The sequence below is a fragment of the Rhinopithecus bieti genome, unplaced genomic scaffold (genome assembly GCF_001698545.2).
Source record: "Rhinopithecus bieti isolate Rb0 unplaced genomic scaffold, ASM169854v2 scaffold_16773, whole genome shotgun sequence".
NCBI classification, from domain to species: domain Eukaryota; kingdom Metazoa; phylum Chordata; class Mammalia; order Primates; family Cercopithecidae; genus Rhinopithecus; species Rhinopithecus bieti.
In genome coordinates, this window is record NW_016808848.1 from 1,036,898 (window position 1) to 1,055,376 (window position 18,479).

Below are 18,479 nucleotides of genomic sequence, written 5' to 3' on the forward strand. Positions count from 1 at the left end.
AAAAAAAAAAAAAAAAAAAAAAAAAACCACAATCTGGAAAAGAATCTTTCCCCTGGCCAAACCCTACCTGCCCCAGGGGCCCAAGGGCAAATGAACAAATATGAAACAGTCATGACCTAATCCTGACCCAGAAAACCAGGCAGTGAAAACGTGAATAGCCTCAAAGACTTTCCCCTCTACTTAGCCAAACGAGCAGGAAAAGGGGCTATTTCAATCCTTGGTGAAAGGGGGAAAATGGAGCATTTTTTCACCCGGCCTTTACACAAGGATCCATGGCTGGCAGGGCCCATTCAACCTGAGCCCTTTCAGGCCTCAAAGCACGCTGCCCACAGAAAAGTGAACCTCAGTCACGTTTTCAGATACAACGTCACTGCCTGAGGTTACCTATTTAGGGCTCTTCAACATCCTTCTCTAGTATTCATCAACAAGACTCAGGAAACTGGTAAATGTCAGCAAACGCTTGCTGAAGGAATCAGTGCATCATAAGTTATAAGAGTAAAATCTCAGTTTGCTGTCAAATTATAAGAACTCAAAAACCTTTTATTATTTCTTTCCAGCTTCAATAAGGTGTAATTGATATACTAAAAGCTGCACATAAAGTATGTAATTTGGTGAGTTTGGACTTAAGTATACACTACTGCTACCATCACCACAGAGTAATAAACATACGCATCACCTTCAAACGTTTTCTTGAGTCCTTCTGTTTTGAATTGAAGTTGGAAATCAAAAGTCGAAAAAAATCAATGTCTCTGAATGGTTCCAAATATCTTAGTTCTAAAATGATGCCTGTGACTCAGAAATAAGTTAGGGCTTAATGAGTTTCTCACACCTGATCACGTGCACACAAATCTTTCCCTCTCCCAGGGATGTTGCTAAAATGAAATGCAAACTCTGATTGGTCTAGGACCGACCGACCAACCTACCTCCCTTCCTCCCTCCTTCCCTCCCTTCCTCCCTCCCTCCATCCCTCCCTTTCCTCCCTTCCTTCACCATTCTTACTACTCTTCCTCTCTGCTTTATTTTTAACTCTTCTCCTTTCCCCTTCCATCTTTTTCTTTTCTTTTCTGGTAGAGACGGGGTCTTGCTATGTTGCCCAGACTGGTCTCAAACTCCTGGGGTCAAGCATTCCTCCTGCCTTAGTTTCCCAAGTAGCTGGGATCACAGGCATGTGCCACCACATGTGGCTATTTTTTTTTTTTAATTTGCTGTAGAGATGGGGGTCTTGCTATGTTGCCCGGGCTGTTCTCAAACTCCTGGCCTCAAGCAGTTGTCCCATGCTGGCCTCCCACAGCGCTGGGATTACAAGCTTCAGCCACCATGCCCAGTACCTTCCATACCTTCCTGTTTGTGTCTCATAACACTGCTAACTAGCCCTAAGACAGAACTGAAAAAACATCAGTTTTAAATATATTTTTTGAATAAAGTCTAATTTTCCTACCCTTCTCGCTCCATATGGCAGGTGAAGAGATTGCTTTCTGTTTAAAGAAGGAACCTTCCACTGAGTTTTCTTTTGTATAATGTTCACCTTGTGGGAGTGTGGTGTGGCCCTCCAGGGCATAAACAGATGCAGGAACCCCCTCAAGAGAAGGGCAGAGCGATCAGGGGCAAGGAGTGGAGACAAGTGCAGAAAAAAAAAATTTTGCAGAAGCTTACCTACAGAGACTGTAAAATCTGCATGGAATTCTATAATTTTCAAGTAAGGAAAAGGGCCAATTCCTGCTGGAAAGGGAAGGGGCGTCTCATTTTGCCACCTCCTGGGGAGCCACCGCCACTCAGTGGCCATTTAGAAAACTGCCACTCAGAGCCATCCTGCAAAGGGAATCTGAGAAATCTGGAAGATTCTTTCAGCCCTAAGACAGTATCGCTGTGCCTAGGGCTACTACAGGCTAGGTCAGCAACTGGTGACCCCTTTCTCTCCAGGGACTCCTTGACTTCCCCTAGCTTTCCCACCCTGCTATTGGGTTCCCTCTCTATCTGGGGTTCTGTGCAGCCCGACAGCCTCAGCACTCCTCTCTCCCTCCTGCCCCATAGCACAAAGTCTGTGGGAGTCTGAAGGGAGCTCAGCCATGTACAACTATCCTCTGGCTCCCAGCTGAGTTCAACATGCAGAAATAGGTCCCATGGATTGCCTCATTTGGGAGAAACACTACCCTGCCTTAATGCCTTCTGAGGGTCCCAGTAAATCAACTTAGCTGAGTTCCAAACCCAGTGTTTCCCAAACTTACTCGACTCAGAACTTTTTAAATTCTGGCCAGGCACAGTGGCTCATGCCTGTAATCCCAGCACTGTGGGAGGCCAAGGCAGGAGGATCATTTTAGCCCAGGAGTTTGACACCAGCCTGGGCAACATGGCAAAATCCCGTTTCTACAAAAACTACAAAAATTAGCCAGGCGTGTGGCATGTGCCTGCAATCCCAGCTACTGGGGAGGCTGAAGTGGGAGGATTGCTTGAACCCAGGAGATCAAGGCTGCACTGAGCTGAGGTCGTGTCACTGCACTCCAGCCTGGGTGACAAAACAAAAAACAAACCAAAAAACCCTTTATTGATTCTAAATTAATGAATGAGGGTGGACAACACGTGCCCACAGAACCCCCTTTCTGTACTGTGTCCTGTGGGACACTCTGGGAACCGCTGATCTGAGTCAGGGGTAAGGAAAGAGAGGAGTAGAGCTGAGATTTTTCTAAAGTCCCCCCCTTTCCCCTCAGTTTTTGGACCCTGCAGGATAAAAAAGAAGCCCAGGCAAGGCACGGTAGCTCATGCCTGTAATCCCTGTAATCCCAGCACTTTGGGAGGCCGTGGCGGGCAGATCACGAGGTCAGGAGTTTGAGACCAGCCTGGCCAACATGGTGAAACCCCACTTCTACTAAAAATACAAAAAGTAGTCCGGCGTAATGGCATGCGTCTGTAATCCCAGCTACTCAGGAGGCTAAGGCAGGACAATTGCTTGAACCTGGGAGGTGGAGGCTGCAGTGAGCCAAGATCACGCCATTGCAGTCCAGCCTGGGTGACAGAGTAAGACTCCGTCTTAAAAAAAAAAAAAAAAAAAAAGCCCACGGTGATGAGCTGGGGAGAACAGGGAGTCAGGGGAAGGGTGTAGCCACAAATAGGCTGGGCTGGCCTCAGGGCAGCGGCCTGTCAGAGGGCACCGTGCCTGGGACACAGGCAGGTGCTGGAGGGAAGGGCGGCTCTGCTGGGATGGCCACTGTGTGTGAGGGGAGCATATCCCTCAGGAGTCACCTCTTTGGTCATGACTTCCATTTGCCTTCTCAAAAGAACTTTCCTTTTAGACTAAAGACATTCTGCTATTTCACCTGAGTTCCACAGCCTTGGTGCAACTTTCAACCAGAAGCCCTGACAGTTTTCTTGGCCTTAATAAAATTCTGCCACACCTTAAACTTTCCTCAGCACACAGAGAACGCCCTAGAACAGCATACAGTGTGGAGAAAATATGCACTCAATAAATGCCTGTTTCTATAAGGAAGTTAGGGTAGGTAAACACTGGGAGCCACTTGCTAGGTAAATGCAGAACAAGGAACCAATGTACCTCCAACAGTTTAACGGCAAGGTAAATTAACTCTTGTAAAGGCTCTTAAAGAATGCACTTTCCTGTGGGGCACGGTGGCTCACGCCTATAATCCCAGCACTTTGGGAGGCCGAGGTGGGTGGATCATGAGATCAGGAGTTCAAGACCACCCTGGCCAACATGGTGAAACTCCGTCTCTACTAAAAATACAAAAATTAGCTGGGCATGGTGGCGGGCGCCTGTAGTCCCAGCTACTCAGGAGGCTGAGGCAGAGAACTGCTTGAACCCAGGAGGCGGAGGTTACAGTGAGCAGAGATTGTGCCATTGCACTCCAGCTTGGGTGACAGAGCGCGACTCCGTCTCAAAAAAAAAAAAAAAAAAAAAAAGCACTTTCCCCTCACTGCCTGTGCCCTAGGTCAGGCAGGGGACTAGCTGGGGACAAATGGCATTCCTCGTCCAGAGAAACCTACCTGCCCAAATAGGCTGAAGCAGAAAAACTCCAAAGGGTTCTGAGCAACAGAACAGCCATCGCTGGGTGAGTGCAGACCTGGCCCTGTGCTGACACCCCATGGGCTTAGCTCCCTGAATCCTCCAGATAGCCCCAGGAGCATCTTAACAATCCTGTTTTTACAGACGGGCGGCAGTGCGGCTCCAAGGTTACATGAGGAGCCCAAGCCACATAGAGTGTGAGCACCAGGAGCTGAGCTCAGAGAGCCTGGCTCTAAAACACACAAACCAGACACCAAGCAAATGGGCTGCCTGGGGAGCAGAGGGAAGGAAAACCAAGAAAGAGGGAAGCCCCGCTACAAACACCAGACTGACTCCTCCCTATCACCCAACCACTCCGGGTTCTCAACCGATGCCACCTGCAGGGCACAGCCTAAAGAAGCGACTTCGCCTTGGCAGCCTCACGGGGCAAGGAGGCACCTTTCTCCTAGGTCGGATCCAGGAGCTCAGGGAGCTTGCGTTTCCAGGAAACGTGGGCAGAAGCCAAAAAGTCCCCATTCCAGGTGCCAGTCACCTTGATGACATCTTCCCTGGTTCTGTGCGGACTCAGGACATCAGAAGAGGGAGAGTCGCTGGATGGCAGCTGGGTCACACACAGAAAAGGAAATGGAGGCCCAGGCAGGGAAGGGGTTCACCGAGGTCACACTGAGAGTTTAAGGGCAAAGTCAGGGCAAGCACCCAGATGTCCCAGCCTCCAAGTAGCCAGATGTCCCAGCCCTTAGCCCAGGTTGCTTTCCTTAATTGTAACTAACACTCACTGAATACTGATTGTATACTATGCTTTATATTAACCATCACATTTAATCTTCAGTTTCCCTCCCAGATGGGTTCTGCTACGAAGCCCACTTTACAACTGAAGAAAACAGGCACAAAGAGTTAAATAACCTCCGCGTGGATATACCAGAAATGATAGGCAGAGCCATATTCAAACTTAAAAATCTGACCCTAGAGTCCATTCACTTGGCCACAGGGCCATATAGCCCACATATGGGCCACATAGCAGAGATGTGTACCATAGAGCTGGGGTGTGCATCATACAGTCAGGGGTATGTACCATACAGCTGAGGTGTGTACCATATAGCCATGCCATCATCATAGAGCCAGGGTACACACCACGTACCTGGGGTATGTGTAAACAGCATTCAGCATGGGATCCCAAATGTTTTCATCTTTAGATTCTTAAAAATTACTGAGGAGGCCAGATGCAGTGGCTTACACCTGTAATCCTAGCACTTTGGGAGGCCTAGGTGGGAGACTGTTTGAGGCCTGGAGTTTTAAGACCAGCCTGGGCAACATAGGGAGATCCTGTCTCTACAAAAAATTTAGAAATCAGCTGGTCGTGGTAGTGTGGACCTGTAGTCCCAGCTACTAAGGAGACTGGAGGATTGCTTGAGCCTGGGCCGTCTAGGCTGCAGTGAGCCATGAGTTATGACTGTGTCACTACTCTCCAGCCTGGNCAGCCTGGGCGACAGAGCGAAACTCTGTCTCAAAAAAAAAAAAAAAAAATTTTAAATTAAAGCTGGGCATGGTGGCTCACACCTGCAATCCCAGCACTTTGGGAGGCCGAGGCGGGCAGATCACCTGAGGTCAGGAGTTCAAGACCAGCCTGGTCAACATGGTGAAACCCTGTCTCTACTAAAAATGCAAAAATTAGCTGGGCATGGTGGCACATGCCTGAAGTCCCAGTAACTTGGGAGGCTGAAGCAGGAGAACTGCTTGAACCTGGGAGACGAAGGTTACAGTGAGCCACAATTGTGCCACTACACTCCAGCCTGGGTGACAGCGAGACTCCGTCTCAAAAAATAAAATAAAATAAAATAAAATAAAATTGAGGAATCTTTTCTTAATTTTAAACGTTGAATTGTGAGATAATGGTAGATTCACTTGCAGCTGTAAGAAAGAATACAGAGAGATCCTATATACTCTTCCCCCAATGGTAATGCCTTGTAAAACTATAGTACAATATCATGACTGGGTGAATGACGTTGACAAAGTCCACCAATCTTATTCAGATTTCACCATTTCTACATGTACATTTCTGTATGCCTATATTTAATTCTATGCAATTTTACCCCATGCACAGATTCATGTGACCACTGCCACGGTCACCATACAGAAGGTACCATGATGCCACTGCTACAAGGATCCTTCACGTCACCCCTTTATAACCACATCCCCTTCCCCTTACTAACCTTTGGCAACCACTCATCTGTTCTCCATTCTCATAATTCTTTTATTTCCAGAATGTCATGGAAGCAGAATCGTACAGTATGCACCCTTCTGTGTATGCTGCTTTCTCATTCAGCATCATATCCTTGAGATGCATCCAGGCTGCTGCATGCATCAATAATAGTTCATTCCTGGCTGGGCGTGGTGGCTCATGCCTGTAATCCCAGCACTTTGGGAGGCCGATGTGGGTAGATCATGAGGTCAGGAGTTTGAGACCAGCCTGGCCAAGATGATGAAACCCCATCTCTACAAAAAATACAAAAATTAGCTGGGCGCAGTGGCGTGTGCCTGTAATCCCTGCTACTCAGGAGGCTGAGGAAGGACAATCGCTTGAACCTGGGTAGCGGAGGTTGCAGTGAGCCGAGATTGTGCCACTGCACTCCAGCCTGGGCGATAGAGTGAGACTCCGTCTCAAAAAGAAAAAAAAAAAGAAAAAATAGTTCATTCCTTTTGATTGCTGAGTAATATTCTATGGTACGCATGTACTACAGTTTGTTTCACCATTCACCCGCTGAAGAACATTTTGCTTGTTCTAGTTTTGAGCTACTAAGAATGAAAGTTGTAATGACACTCACATACAGGTTTTTGTATGAATGTTAAGTTTTCATTTCTTTGGGGATAAATTACCAAATGACAACTGGTGGATCATATGATAAACACATTATCTAGCTTTATAAGAAACTCCCAGTCTACTTTAAGTGGCTGAATTGTACAGTATATGAATTATGTCCCAATAAAGCTGTTTAAAAAAGAAGGAATGAAACTGCCATACTGTTTTCTAGAGTGACTGGATCATTCTACATTCCCACCAGCAATATATGAATGACCTATTTTCTTTGTATCCTTGACACCATGTGGTGTTACCACTTTTTTTTTTTTTAAACACAGGATCTCACTCTGTTGCCAAGGCTGGAGTCTGGAGTTCAGTGGTGCATTCATGGCTCACCACAGCCTCAAGCTCCTGGGTTCAAGGAAGCCTCCTGCCTCCCTGCCTCAACCTCCCAAGTAGCTGAGGCTACAGGCACACACCACAATGCCTGGCTTTTATTTATTTATTTTTTTAACAGATGGGGTCTTGCTATTGTTGCCCAGGCTGGTCTTGAACTCCTGGCCTCAAGCGATCCTCCTAACTCAGCTTCCCAAAGTACTGGGATTTCAGGAGTGAGCCACTGCATCCAGTCAACCACTTTTTACTTTAACCATACTGACAGCTGTGCAGTGATATCACATTGTGGTTTAAAACTGAGAAATAAAGGGAAAAAAAAGCTAAAATTGGCTGGGCAAGGTGGCTGATACCTGTAATCCTAGCATTTGGGAGGCCAAGGCAGGCAGATCACTTGAGGTCAGGAGTTCAAGACCAGCCTGGCCAACAAGGTAAAACTCCGTCTCTACCAAAAGATTAAAAAAAAAAAAAAATTAGCTGGGCATGGTGTTGTGCACCTGTAATCCCAGCTACTTGGGAGGCTGAGGCACGAGAATCACTTGAACCTGGGAGCTGGAGGTTGCAGTGAGCTGAGATTACACCACTGCACTCTAGTCTGGGTGACATAGTGTTACCCTGTCTCAAAAATAAAAATGAATGAGAAATTTTTAAACCACATAAATAGACAAACACAGAAGAAAAAATAGATAATTTGGACATCATCAAAATTAAAGATATTTGTAGTTCAGAGGACACTATTGAGAAAGTGAAAAAGGGCCAGGCATGGTGGCTCATGCCTGTAATCCCAGCACTTTGGGAGGCCAAGGTAGGCTGTTCGCTTGAGCTCAGGAGTTTGAGACCAGCCTGGGTAACATACTGAGACCTTGTCTCTACCAAAAATACAAAAATTAGCTGAGTCTGGAGTCACATTGCCTGTAGTCCTGGCTACTTAGGAGGCTGAGGTGGGAAGATTGCTTGCGCTCAGGAGGCCAGGGTTGCAGTAAGCCAATATTGCACCACTCTGCACTCCAGCCTGGGCAACAGAGCAAGACCCTGTCTCAAAAAAAAAAAAAAAAAAGAAAAAAAAAAGGAAAGAAAGAAAAGAAAGTGGAAAAGACAACCCGAAGACTAAAGGTTTTTACAATCATTTATCTGATAAAGGACTTGAGGACTCGTACTTAAAATATATAAAGACAATTCATTGGAAGGATATACACGAAAAAATAAATTTCAAAAGAATATATAAAGAAAATAATCCAATTTTAAAACTGACAAAGGATCTGAATAAACATTCTTCCAACGAAGATACGCAGATGACCAACAGGCATATGAAAAGATGCATCAGAGAAATGCAAATCACAACCACAATGAGATGGCTAGAATCAGGAGGTAATAACAAATGATAAGGATGTGAAGCAACTGGCACCATCAAACCCTGCTGATGGGAATGGTGCAGCCACTTTGGCAAACAGTCTGGCAGTTCCTCAAAAAAGTTAAACATAGAGTTACCAGGTAACCCAGCAATTCCACTCATATGTATGAGAATGAAGAGAAATGAAAACATGTCCATATAAAACCTGTACATAAAAGCTCATAGCAGCATTATTCTTAATAGCCAAAGTAGAAACAACCCAAGTGTCCACCAACTGACAAAAGGGTAAATAAAATGTGGTACAGCCATAAAATTGAATTATGAGTTAGCAAAAAAAAAAAAAAATACTGATATATGCTACAACATAAATGAAAACACAATGTTATGAAAGTTATATGAAATGTTATATGAGTCAGACTCATATATTGTATGATTCTATTTATATGCAATATCCAGAATAGGCAAATTTATAGAGATAAATATTTGAGGCCGGACACAGTGTCTCACACCTATAATCCCAGCACTTTTGGAGGCCAAGGCAAGTGGATCACATGAGGTCAGGAGTTCAAGACCAGCCTGGCCAACATGGTGAAACCCTATCTCTACTAAAAATACAAAAATTAGCTGGGCATGGTGGTGCATGCCTGTAATCCCAGCTACTTGGGAGGCTGAGGCAGGAGAATTGCTTGAACCTGAGAGGTGGAGATTGCAGTGAGCCGAGATCTCGCGACACTGCACTCCAGCTAGGCAACGAGCGAGACTCTGCTCAAAAAAAAAAAAAAAAAAAAAAAAAACCCGATAAGTCATTGCCTAAGCCTGGGAGAATTGGGGCAGCTGAGGAGTGCTGCTAATGGGTAGCTTTTCTTTTGGGGATCATAAAAAATGTTCTAACGGTAATTGTGTTAATGGTTGCACAACTCTGTAAATATTACTAAACACCACTGAATTGTATTCTCGACCGGGTGAATTGGATGGTGTGTCAATAAAACTGTTCTTTAAAAAAAAACACGCAACACACCTTTCATTAGGTGAGCCGCTGCCAAAGGAATGATGTCATCACACATCACCTAGCCTCTGGAAAACTCCACTATATACTTGTGAGAATGACAATGGAAAGGACAAATAACATTTGAGTATCATTATGGAAATAGTTTTGCCTTTGTGGACCTCCTGAAAGGGCTCATGAATCCCCCAGGGGTTCCCGAACCACACTTTGGAAACCGCCTTCATATACTTCTCATTACTCTGATTAGTTATTATTGTTTTTAATTGTCAGTGCAATGAAATGCCCACATAACATTTCTCCCTACTATGGATTCAACACTAGGTAAGGTCAAGTTTTAGGAAAACTGTGTCCTGGGGAAGCAACTAAGGAGGAGGAGGGATGACAAAACTACTAAGCCTAATTATTTTTAACAAACAGGTTAGGACTTAGTCCTCCAAATGAAAGTGCTTCTCAAAGTGATTACTCTGGGGAAGGCTGTATGCTGTAATTGGACTTAACAGTTTCACATGGTTGGGGAGGGCTCAGAATCATGGTGGGAGGCAAAAGGTACTTCTTACATGGCAGCAGCAAGAGAAAATGAGAAAGAAGCAAAAGCAGAAACCCCTGATAAGCCCATCAGATCTCATGAGACTTACTCACTATCACAAGAATAGCATGGGAAAGACCAGACCCCATGATTCAATTACCTCCCTTTGAGTCCCTCCCACAACACGTGGGAATTCTGGGAGATACAATTCAAGTTGAGATTTCAGTGGAGACACAGCCAAACTGTATCACCCTGTCTCCGGGGGGGGGGGAAGGCAGCTGGATGCGGTGGCTGACACCTGTAATCCTAACACTTTGGGAGGCCAAGGAGGGTGGATCACCTGAGGTCAGGAGTTCAAGACCAGCCTGGACAACATGGTGAAACCCCCTCTCTACTAAAAATACAAAAAAAAAAAAATTAGCGGGGCATGGTGGTGAGCACCTGTAATCCCATCTACTTAGGAGGCTGAAGCAGAATTGCTTGAACCCAGGAGGCAGAGGTTGCACCATTGAAACGTAATTGCACCATTGCACTCCAGCCGGGGCAACAAGAATGAAACTCCGTCTCAAAAAAAAAAAAAAAAAAGCACCAGGAGTGACCAATACTTTAAAAGAATAATATTATTTAACCAGAAGCTAAACATTGTGATTAGTCTGTTGAAAAACAATCCTGTTTCTTTAGAGGACGCCACATACAATCTCAGAAACTCTCCCCAGGCCGTGAGTACGCCCAGAAGAATTAATACAACAATGTCCCTTTGGTTCTGTTGTTGATAGACAATAGAAGACCTATTCCTTTCTGAATGGAGACTGCTATGTCACCAGTTCAAACTGAATTTGCGCAAACCGAGGTCTCAGATTTGAAACTGGATGCAGAGTGAGGCCCCTGCCCCAGGCTGCAGGGCAATAATTAATGGAAGATCAGCAATATATCTAAGTAAGCTTTTTATCTAGGTTTAAAAAAAAAAAAACATCTATCCTCTTACTCCCAAGGCAGCTCCTGGGCCCAGAGACTCTCCAGCCAACTTCAGTCTTGAACCGGTACCGAGCGTGGTGCATGCAGAGACGCTGCTGAGCTTTCAGGCATTCACAGTGGGAATCTACGCTCTGGGAAGCCTGGGTTGCCAGTCAGGCAGCAGCAGCTGCGGGACTGTGGAAAGCACACTGCTCTAGGCATCAGATCTGCTGCCTCCCAGCACTTTGGAAGGCTGAGGCGGGCGGATAACCTGAGCTCAAAAGTTCGAGACCAGCCTGGCCAACATGGTGAAACCCCCCATCTCTACTAAAAATACAAAAATTAGCTGAGTGTGGTAGCAGGTGCCTATAATCCCAGCTACTCGGGAGGCGGAGCCATGAGAATCATTTGAACCTGGGAGGCGGAGGTTGCAGTGAGCTGAGATCGTGCCACTCCACTCCAGCCTGGGAGACAGAGTGAGACCCTGTCTCAAACAAACAACAACAAAAAATAAAACTGGGCTGGGCACAGTGGCTCACACCTGTAATCCCAGCACTTTGGGAGGCTGGGATGGGTGGATTGCCTGAGGTCAGGAGTTTGAGATCAGCCTGGCTAACATGGTGAAATGCCATCTCCACTAAAAATACCAAAAAAAATTAGCCAGGTGTGTTGGTGCATGCCTACTCAGGAGGTTGAGACAGGAGAATCACTTCAACCTGGGAAGCGGAGGTCACAGTGAGCCGAGATCATGCCACTGCACTCTAGTCTGGGTGACAGAGCGAGACTCCATCTCAAAAAAAATTAAATTAAATTAAACTGAGGAAGCTTTCCTTTTTTTAATTTTAAACTTTGATTTTGAGATAATGGTAGATTCACGTGCAGCTGTAAGAAAGAACACAGAGTAATCCTATATACTCTTCCCCCAGTTTTTTTGAGACTCTGTCTCAAAAAAAAAAAAACTGAAGTAACTTCCATGTCCAAAAGTAGAGGAATGATTAGGTACAGTATAGTCCATGCTCCAAAAGAAGTATTACGTTGCTATTAAAATATTTAAGCATAAGGTGGGGTAAAAGTTTGTGCTATAATGTTAACTGAAACAAGCAAGCACAGAACTCAATGTTCACCAAATAGTACCAGCAGCCAACAAAACAAGCATATAAAAAGGCTTCAGGAGGAAATATGTAAAAAGAACTGCTATAGAGGGATTATGGATCAGTTTTTTCCCCTTTTCTTGTTTTCGAAACTTTCTGTAATATTTTACAACTAAAATTTTTTTACATTTAAAAGAACACATGAAGGAATTCTAAGGAGGCAGGTCACAGAGCAGACGGGACCCGAGACCTGGCACCAGCTTGGTTTTGGCCAAGCCAGAAACCACCGGTGACCATCCTATAAGCCATTCCCTTCTGGACAGTGCCAGTGTCCCCCCTCTCAAGTCAGTCAATGCTAGTAAGCAAGGGGCAGACTCCAGAATTATGGTTTCTTTGCTCTATTTTTTTTTTTTTTAAGAGACAGGATCTTGCTCTATCACCCAGGTTGGCGTGCAGTGGTCCAGTCGTGGCTTACTGCAGTCTCAAATACATGGGATCAAGCAATACTCAGCCTCCCAGACTACAGGAGTATGGCCACCACGCCTGGCTAATTTTTGTATTTTTTGTAGACATAGGGTCTCCCTATGTTCCCCACACTGGTCTTGAGCTCCTGGCCTCAAGCAGTCCTTCCAGCTCAGCCTCCCAAAGCTCTGGGATTATAGGTGTGAGCCACCACACCCAGCCCCTGGTTTCCAGACCATTTTCTACTTGGAGAAACCTGGCCCAGTGGGGGTGTCCCTACAGCTTGGAGGGACTCTGGGATTCCAGTGTGGCTGACCCCTACTTCCAGAGACAACTTGCTATTGTTGTTATTATTTATTTATTTATTTATTTAGAGACAGAGTCTTGCTCTATCACCAGGCTGGAGTGCAGTGGTGTGATCTCAGCTCACTGAAACCTTCACCTCCCAGGTTCAAGCGATTCTCCTGCCTCAGCCTCTCAAGTAGCTGGGACTACAGATGTGCGCCACCACACCCTGCTAATTTTTTGTATTTTAGTGGAGAAAGGGTTTCACCATGTTGGCCAGGATGGTCTCGATCTCTTGACCTCGTGATCTGCCCAGCTTGGCCTCCCAAAGTGCTGGGATTACAGGTGTGAGACACCACGCCTGGTGTTTTTTTTTTTTTTTTTTTTAATTTGAAATGGAGTCTTGCTCTGTTGCCCAGGTTGGAGCGCAGTGGCATAATCTCGGCTCACTGCAACCTTCACCTCCCAGGTTCAAGTGATTCTTCTGCCTCAGCCTCCCAAGTAACTGGGAGGCACGCACCACCATGCCCAGCTAATTTTTGTATTTTTAGTAGAGACGAGGTTTTACCATGTTGGCCAGGCTGGTCTCGAACTCCTGACCTCAGGTGAGCCATCCCCCTCGGTCTCCCAAAGTGCTGGGATTACAGGCATGAGTCACTACGCCTGGCCAGAGACAGCTTGTTTTTAAAACAATGGCATCCTTCCCACAGATTCTCACTGGGCTTTGGCGCCTGCTAGCCTCTCCAGTAGTTGGGAACAGAAAAGATGAGCAAGGGCTGGAGCTGGCTCTAAGCCGGAAGTCACCAGGCTGCCTGCTGACCCTTGATCTGCTAAAGTGACAAATGACAGAGCAGCAGAGGACTCACCTCATCCATGCCAGAGGCAGTGAAGAAGATCCCAACCTCCTCAGCGTACCTCTGCAGCTCCCTGTACTGGTCATGGTTGAACTCCAGATGTCGTTTGTGCTCCCCGTACGTCTTCCCCCAGGAATGCTTTGAGGTGTATGGCCTCTCCAAGGCTTTCCGATTAAACTTGAATTCTAGCTCACTCTTCTGGAACTTGGCACAATCAGCCCCACACTCCTACAACACACATTAGGACACCTTTCAGTGACTGTCGCAGATTCTCAAAAAAAGAAAAAAATTCTGGGGCAACCGCTATGACATCACCATCTTTATTTATTTATTTATTTAGAGACAGTTTCTCTCTTTCACCCAGGCTGGACTGCAGAAGGCGTGATCTCCACTCACTACAACCAATGCCTCCCGAGTTCAAACCATTCTCCTGCCTCAGTCTCCCAAGTAGCTAGGATTACAGGTGCCCACAATGATGCCTGGCTAATTTTTGTTGTTTTTAGTAGAGACAGCGTTTTGCCACGTTGGCCAGGCTGGTCTTGAACTCCTGACCTCAGGTGATCCACCCGCCTTGGCCTCCCAAAGTGCTGGGATTACAGATGTGAGCCACCACACCCAGCCTACATCACCATCTTTAAAAACAACATAGATTGACAGAGACTTTAAAGACCTCCAAAGAAGAGGAACAGAAAAGGCAAGAAAGTCTGAAAGGAAGAAAAGGTTGTTTGGAGATGGGAGACCCCCCCCCTATTTTTTTCTCTTAACATGCCAAAAGAAAAAAAATGGGTTTTTTTTCCTTTGTTTTGCATTGTAAATATTAAAAATACTGGATCAAAAAATTAAGGAAGATTTAAAGTTATATAACTCAGCAAAGAATAGTAAAATCAGCACTGGACGAGCATTTAGTAAAGAAAGATTCTGGCTTAATTTTTTTTTTTTTTGACGGAGTTTTCGCTCTTGTTGCCAAGACTGGAGCGCAATGGCGTGATCTCGGCTCCCCACAACTTCTGCCTCCCGGGTTCAAGCGATTCTACTGCCTCAGCCTCCCGAGAAGCTGGGGATTACAGGCATGCACCATCATGCCCGGTTAATTTTGTATTTTTAGTAGAGACAGGATTTCTCCACGTTGGTCAGGCTGGTCTTGGACTCCCGACCTCAGGTGATCCACCCGCCTCAGCCTCCCAAAGTGCTGGGATTACAGGCATGAGCCACCGCGCCCGGCGATTCTGTTTCAACTTTGACCCTAACTCTTAGATAAGTCACTTCCCAGCTCTGGACTCAGTTTCTCCATCTATATAAAAGCAGTTTGAGCTACCTCCAGGACGAAACTGTTCTAATGAGGCCCTCTTAGGGACAAGAAAATCCAGGGACAGTGCCCTGTGCCTCTTTCTCTGATTTCAACAATAGCAACTCTGCTTTTAGCTGCTTTGCACTGGCACTTTTCTCCATGACGTTTTCTTTGAACAGGTTACATGTCGAAAAGCAGAAAAACAAAACAAAAATGCCCCAGCCCCTAGGTGACTTCTACTGAGCAGAGACAATAATGTAAAAGCTGGATTGTTTGACTATAAAAGCTATTAAAAAAACAAAACAAAACAAAACAAAACAAAAACACATGGCCAGCCGTGGTGGCTCCAGCCTGTAATCCCAGCACTTTGGGAGGCCGAGACGGGCGGATCACGAGGTCTGGAGATCGAGACCATCCTGGCTAACACAGTGAAACGCTGTCTCTACTAAAAAAATACAAAAAACTAGCCGGGCGAGGTGACGGGTGCCTGTAGTCCCAGCTACTCGGGAGGCTGAGGCAGGAGAATGGCGTAAACCCAGGAGGTGGAGCTTGCAGTGAGCTGAGATCCGGCCACTGCACTCCAGCATGGGCGACAGAGCAAGACTCCGTCTCAAAAAAAAAAACACAAAACACTCAAGAGGTCAGGCACAGTGGCCCATGCCTGTAATCCAAACACTTTATGAGAGGCCAAGGTGGGAGGATTGCTTGAACCCAGGAGTTCAAGACCAGCCTGGGCAACGTAGTAAGACCCTGTCTCTACAAAAAATGTAAAAATTAGCCAGGCGTGATGGTATATGCCTGTAGTCCCAGCTACTCAGGAGGCTGAGATGGGAGGATCGCTTGATCCCCAGAAGTTGAAGCAGCAATGAGCTATGATGGTGCCACTGCACTCCAGCCTGAACAACAGAGTGAGACTCTGTCTCAAACAAAAACAACCTACTCAAGAAAAAGAATAATTAAAACCCACTAAAGTCCCATCTCACTGCCATTTCTGTAGACACAGAGGTATTCATGCTATTAAAAACTTCTTGGGTCCAGAAATGTCAGTGCTGAGATCACTATTCTTGCTCTTGGACAAATCATAAGATGGTAAGGTCAGGACTTGATGCTGGAAAGTTCGAAGAACATTAGAACTGAAAGTGACCTTGGGCAACAGAGCTCTCATTGTCTAGATAAAGATCCCAAGGCCCAGACTAACCTGACTAAAGTTGCAGTGTCTCTAGCAAAGCTGACCAGATCCCTTTCCTAAAGGCTGCAGCCACCTAGATTCCAGCTCAATGGAATTAGAGACAAGGTCTTGCCATGTGGCCCAGGCTGGTCTCGAACTCCTGAGCTCAAGCAATCTGCCTTCCTCAGCCTCCCAAAGTCATGGGATTACAGGAATCAGCCACTGCACCTGGTCGGTATAGCTTTGTTTCTATGGCTTCAATATCTCCAGATATTTTTCAGTATCTCCAGATATTTTTACAACTTTAGCATTCCAAGAGGAAAAACAGGCTGCTCCTTCAAATTAAGAGTGGGAATTTCCCTCTAGAAAACAATGTTGCATAAGAAAGGCTGGAGCCCTGTGGCTTAGGAGCAAAAACTGAAAAACCCCTTACTGTATTTATTATACTAGCTGTGTGCCCTTGCCTAAGTCACTTATTTTCTCTTAGCCTTTAAAATGAAATCGGCAGCATCATGGCATTGGGTTGTTGTAAAAATTAAATGAGATGGTGCATGTACAGCATTTAGCTTAGTATCTGGTAGAATAAGCACTCAAAAAATGTTAGCAGTGTTACTTCTGTAAAGTATTTTTATGATTCAGTGGTTAGGTTTCCATAAAATCAGTCCCGAAGGAACAGTAAGGGCCAAGGGTGGTGGCTCACACCTGTAATCCCAGCACTTTGGGAGGCCAAGGCGGGCAGATCGCTTCAGCTCAGGAGTTCGAGACCAGCCTGGGCAACATGGCCAAACCCCATCTCTACAACAAAATTAGGCCGGCATGGTGGTTCATGCCTGTGGGTCCCAGCTACTCGGGAGGCTGAGGTGGGAGAATCACTTAAGCCTGGGAGGCAGAGGTTGCAGTGAGCTGGGATCATGCCACTGCACTCCAGTTTGGGTGATACAGAGAGACCCTGTCTCAAAAAAGAAAGAAAGAAAGAACAATAAGAGAAAACCTGAGTGACAGAGCAAGACCCTATCTCTAAGACAGACAAATAAACATTTAAAGAACCTGTCACAAATGATACAAAATCAGTTGAGCAGCATTGATGAAGGGAAAGGAAAGACGGGGTGAGCTACCTCTAAACCAAAGAATCATAGTGCAGGCCAGGCCTTATGCTAGGGGCTGGGGTCGTAATGAAGAATATGGCAGTCCCAAGAGAAGAGGGAGCACGGAAAGCTATAAACATCGTATCACTAATAGCTCGCATTTACCAACTCCTATGTGCCAAGTGCTGGGCTCAGAGCTCAGAATCTCATTTGATCCCCATAACAACTCCATGCGGAAAGAACTGTTGTTATCAAGCCCCGCTTTCAAATGGGGAAACGGTTCACGGAGGCTAAATAACCAGCCCACGTTCACACAGCTAGTAGTGGTGGAGTCGAGATTTGAACTCATAGCCCCGGCTTTTAACCACTTCATATTCCACATACAGGGAATGGCGGGTGAGAAGAAACCACAGCAACTTCCAGTAACTGTCATTCCTGAAAGTAACTCTGTGCCGCTGAAGAATGTCAGAGAATAATTACAACGGGCTGGAAGGGGCCCAGTAATTAAAATCTTGAAGGCTATGTTAAATGGTTTCCACTCTACCAGCGGGCAGGAGGGAGCCTCAGAAGGTGCCAGGCAGGGGTAATGGTCTGATCAAGTCTGAGTTTTAGAAAGATTATTCTGGCACCAGAACGGGGAGGAAAAAGGTGGGGTTAGGAGGCAGCTGCTGTAATGCAGAAAGGTCAGGAGGGTGGCGGACGGGGTGAGGAAGAGGGATCCGAAGGATTCCGAAAACGGAACTGGCAGGCGGGAGGAGGCCGGACCAGGGTACCCAGCTGGGGAAGCCGTGTGGCCCTGGCTCCCCGCGGCCCCGCCCCGCCCCGCCCGGCGCCCGGATCCCGGGTCCCGGGAGCTCCCGCCTCACCTTGGCCATGCGGATCATGCGCTTGGCCACGTCCAGGTCGCCCTGGTGGTTCTGGCCGATCTCGGCAATAATGAAGCACGGGTGTTGCCCGCCCACCCAGCGCCCGGGACACAGCTCCAGCTCCAGCGGCATTGCGGCGGCTCGGGGTCCGGCGCCTCACTGTCAGTCTGGGTTCGCCCGCCGCCGCCGCCGCCGCCGCCGCCTCTACTCTGTTCTGTGAGCCGCGCTACAAGCCCCACACGCCTGCCCGCCACGTCAGCCCGCGGCCGCCGCGCAGCCAATCCCCTAGGCCTCGCCTCGCTCCCGCTAGCCAATCAGGGCGGGGGGCGGGGGCGGGGGCG

At 46.6% G+C, this 18,479-nt stretch overlaps 1 protein-coding gene across 1 annotated transcript in view; it reads right to left on the reverse strand.

Annotated features, from left to right (window-relative positions):
- Window positions 1–18,410, reverse strand: part of NANS (N-acetylneuraminate synthase) — a 25,326-nt gene extending 6,916 nt beyond the window's left edge. Inside the window, exons 1-2 of the mRNA XM_017887580.1 lie at window positions 18,139–18,410; window positions 13,744–13,959 (exon numbers count right to left, since the gene is read on the reverse strand). Coding sequence (XP_017743069.1) covers window positions 13,744–13,959; window positions 18,139–18,270 — 348 coding nt within the window. The 5' untranslated portion in view covers window positions 18,271–18,410. The remainder of the gene's footprint in view (window positions 1–13,743; window positions 13,960–18,138) is intronic.
- Window positions 18,411–18,479: the final 69 nt, after the last annotated feature.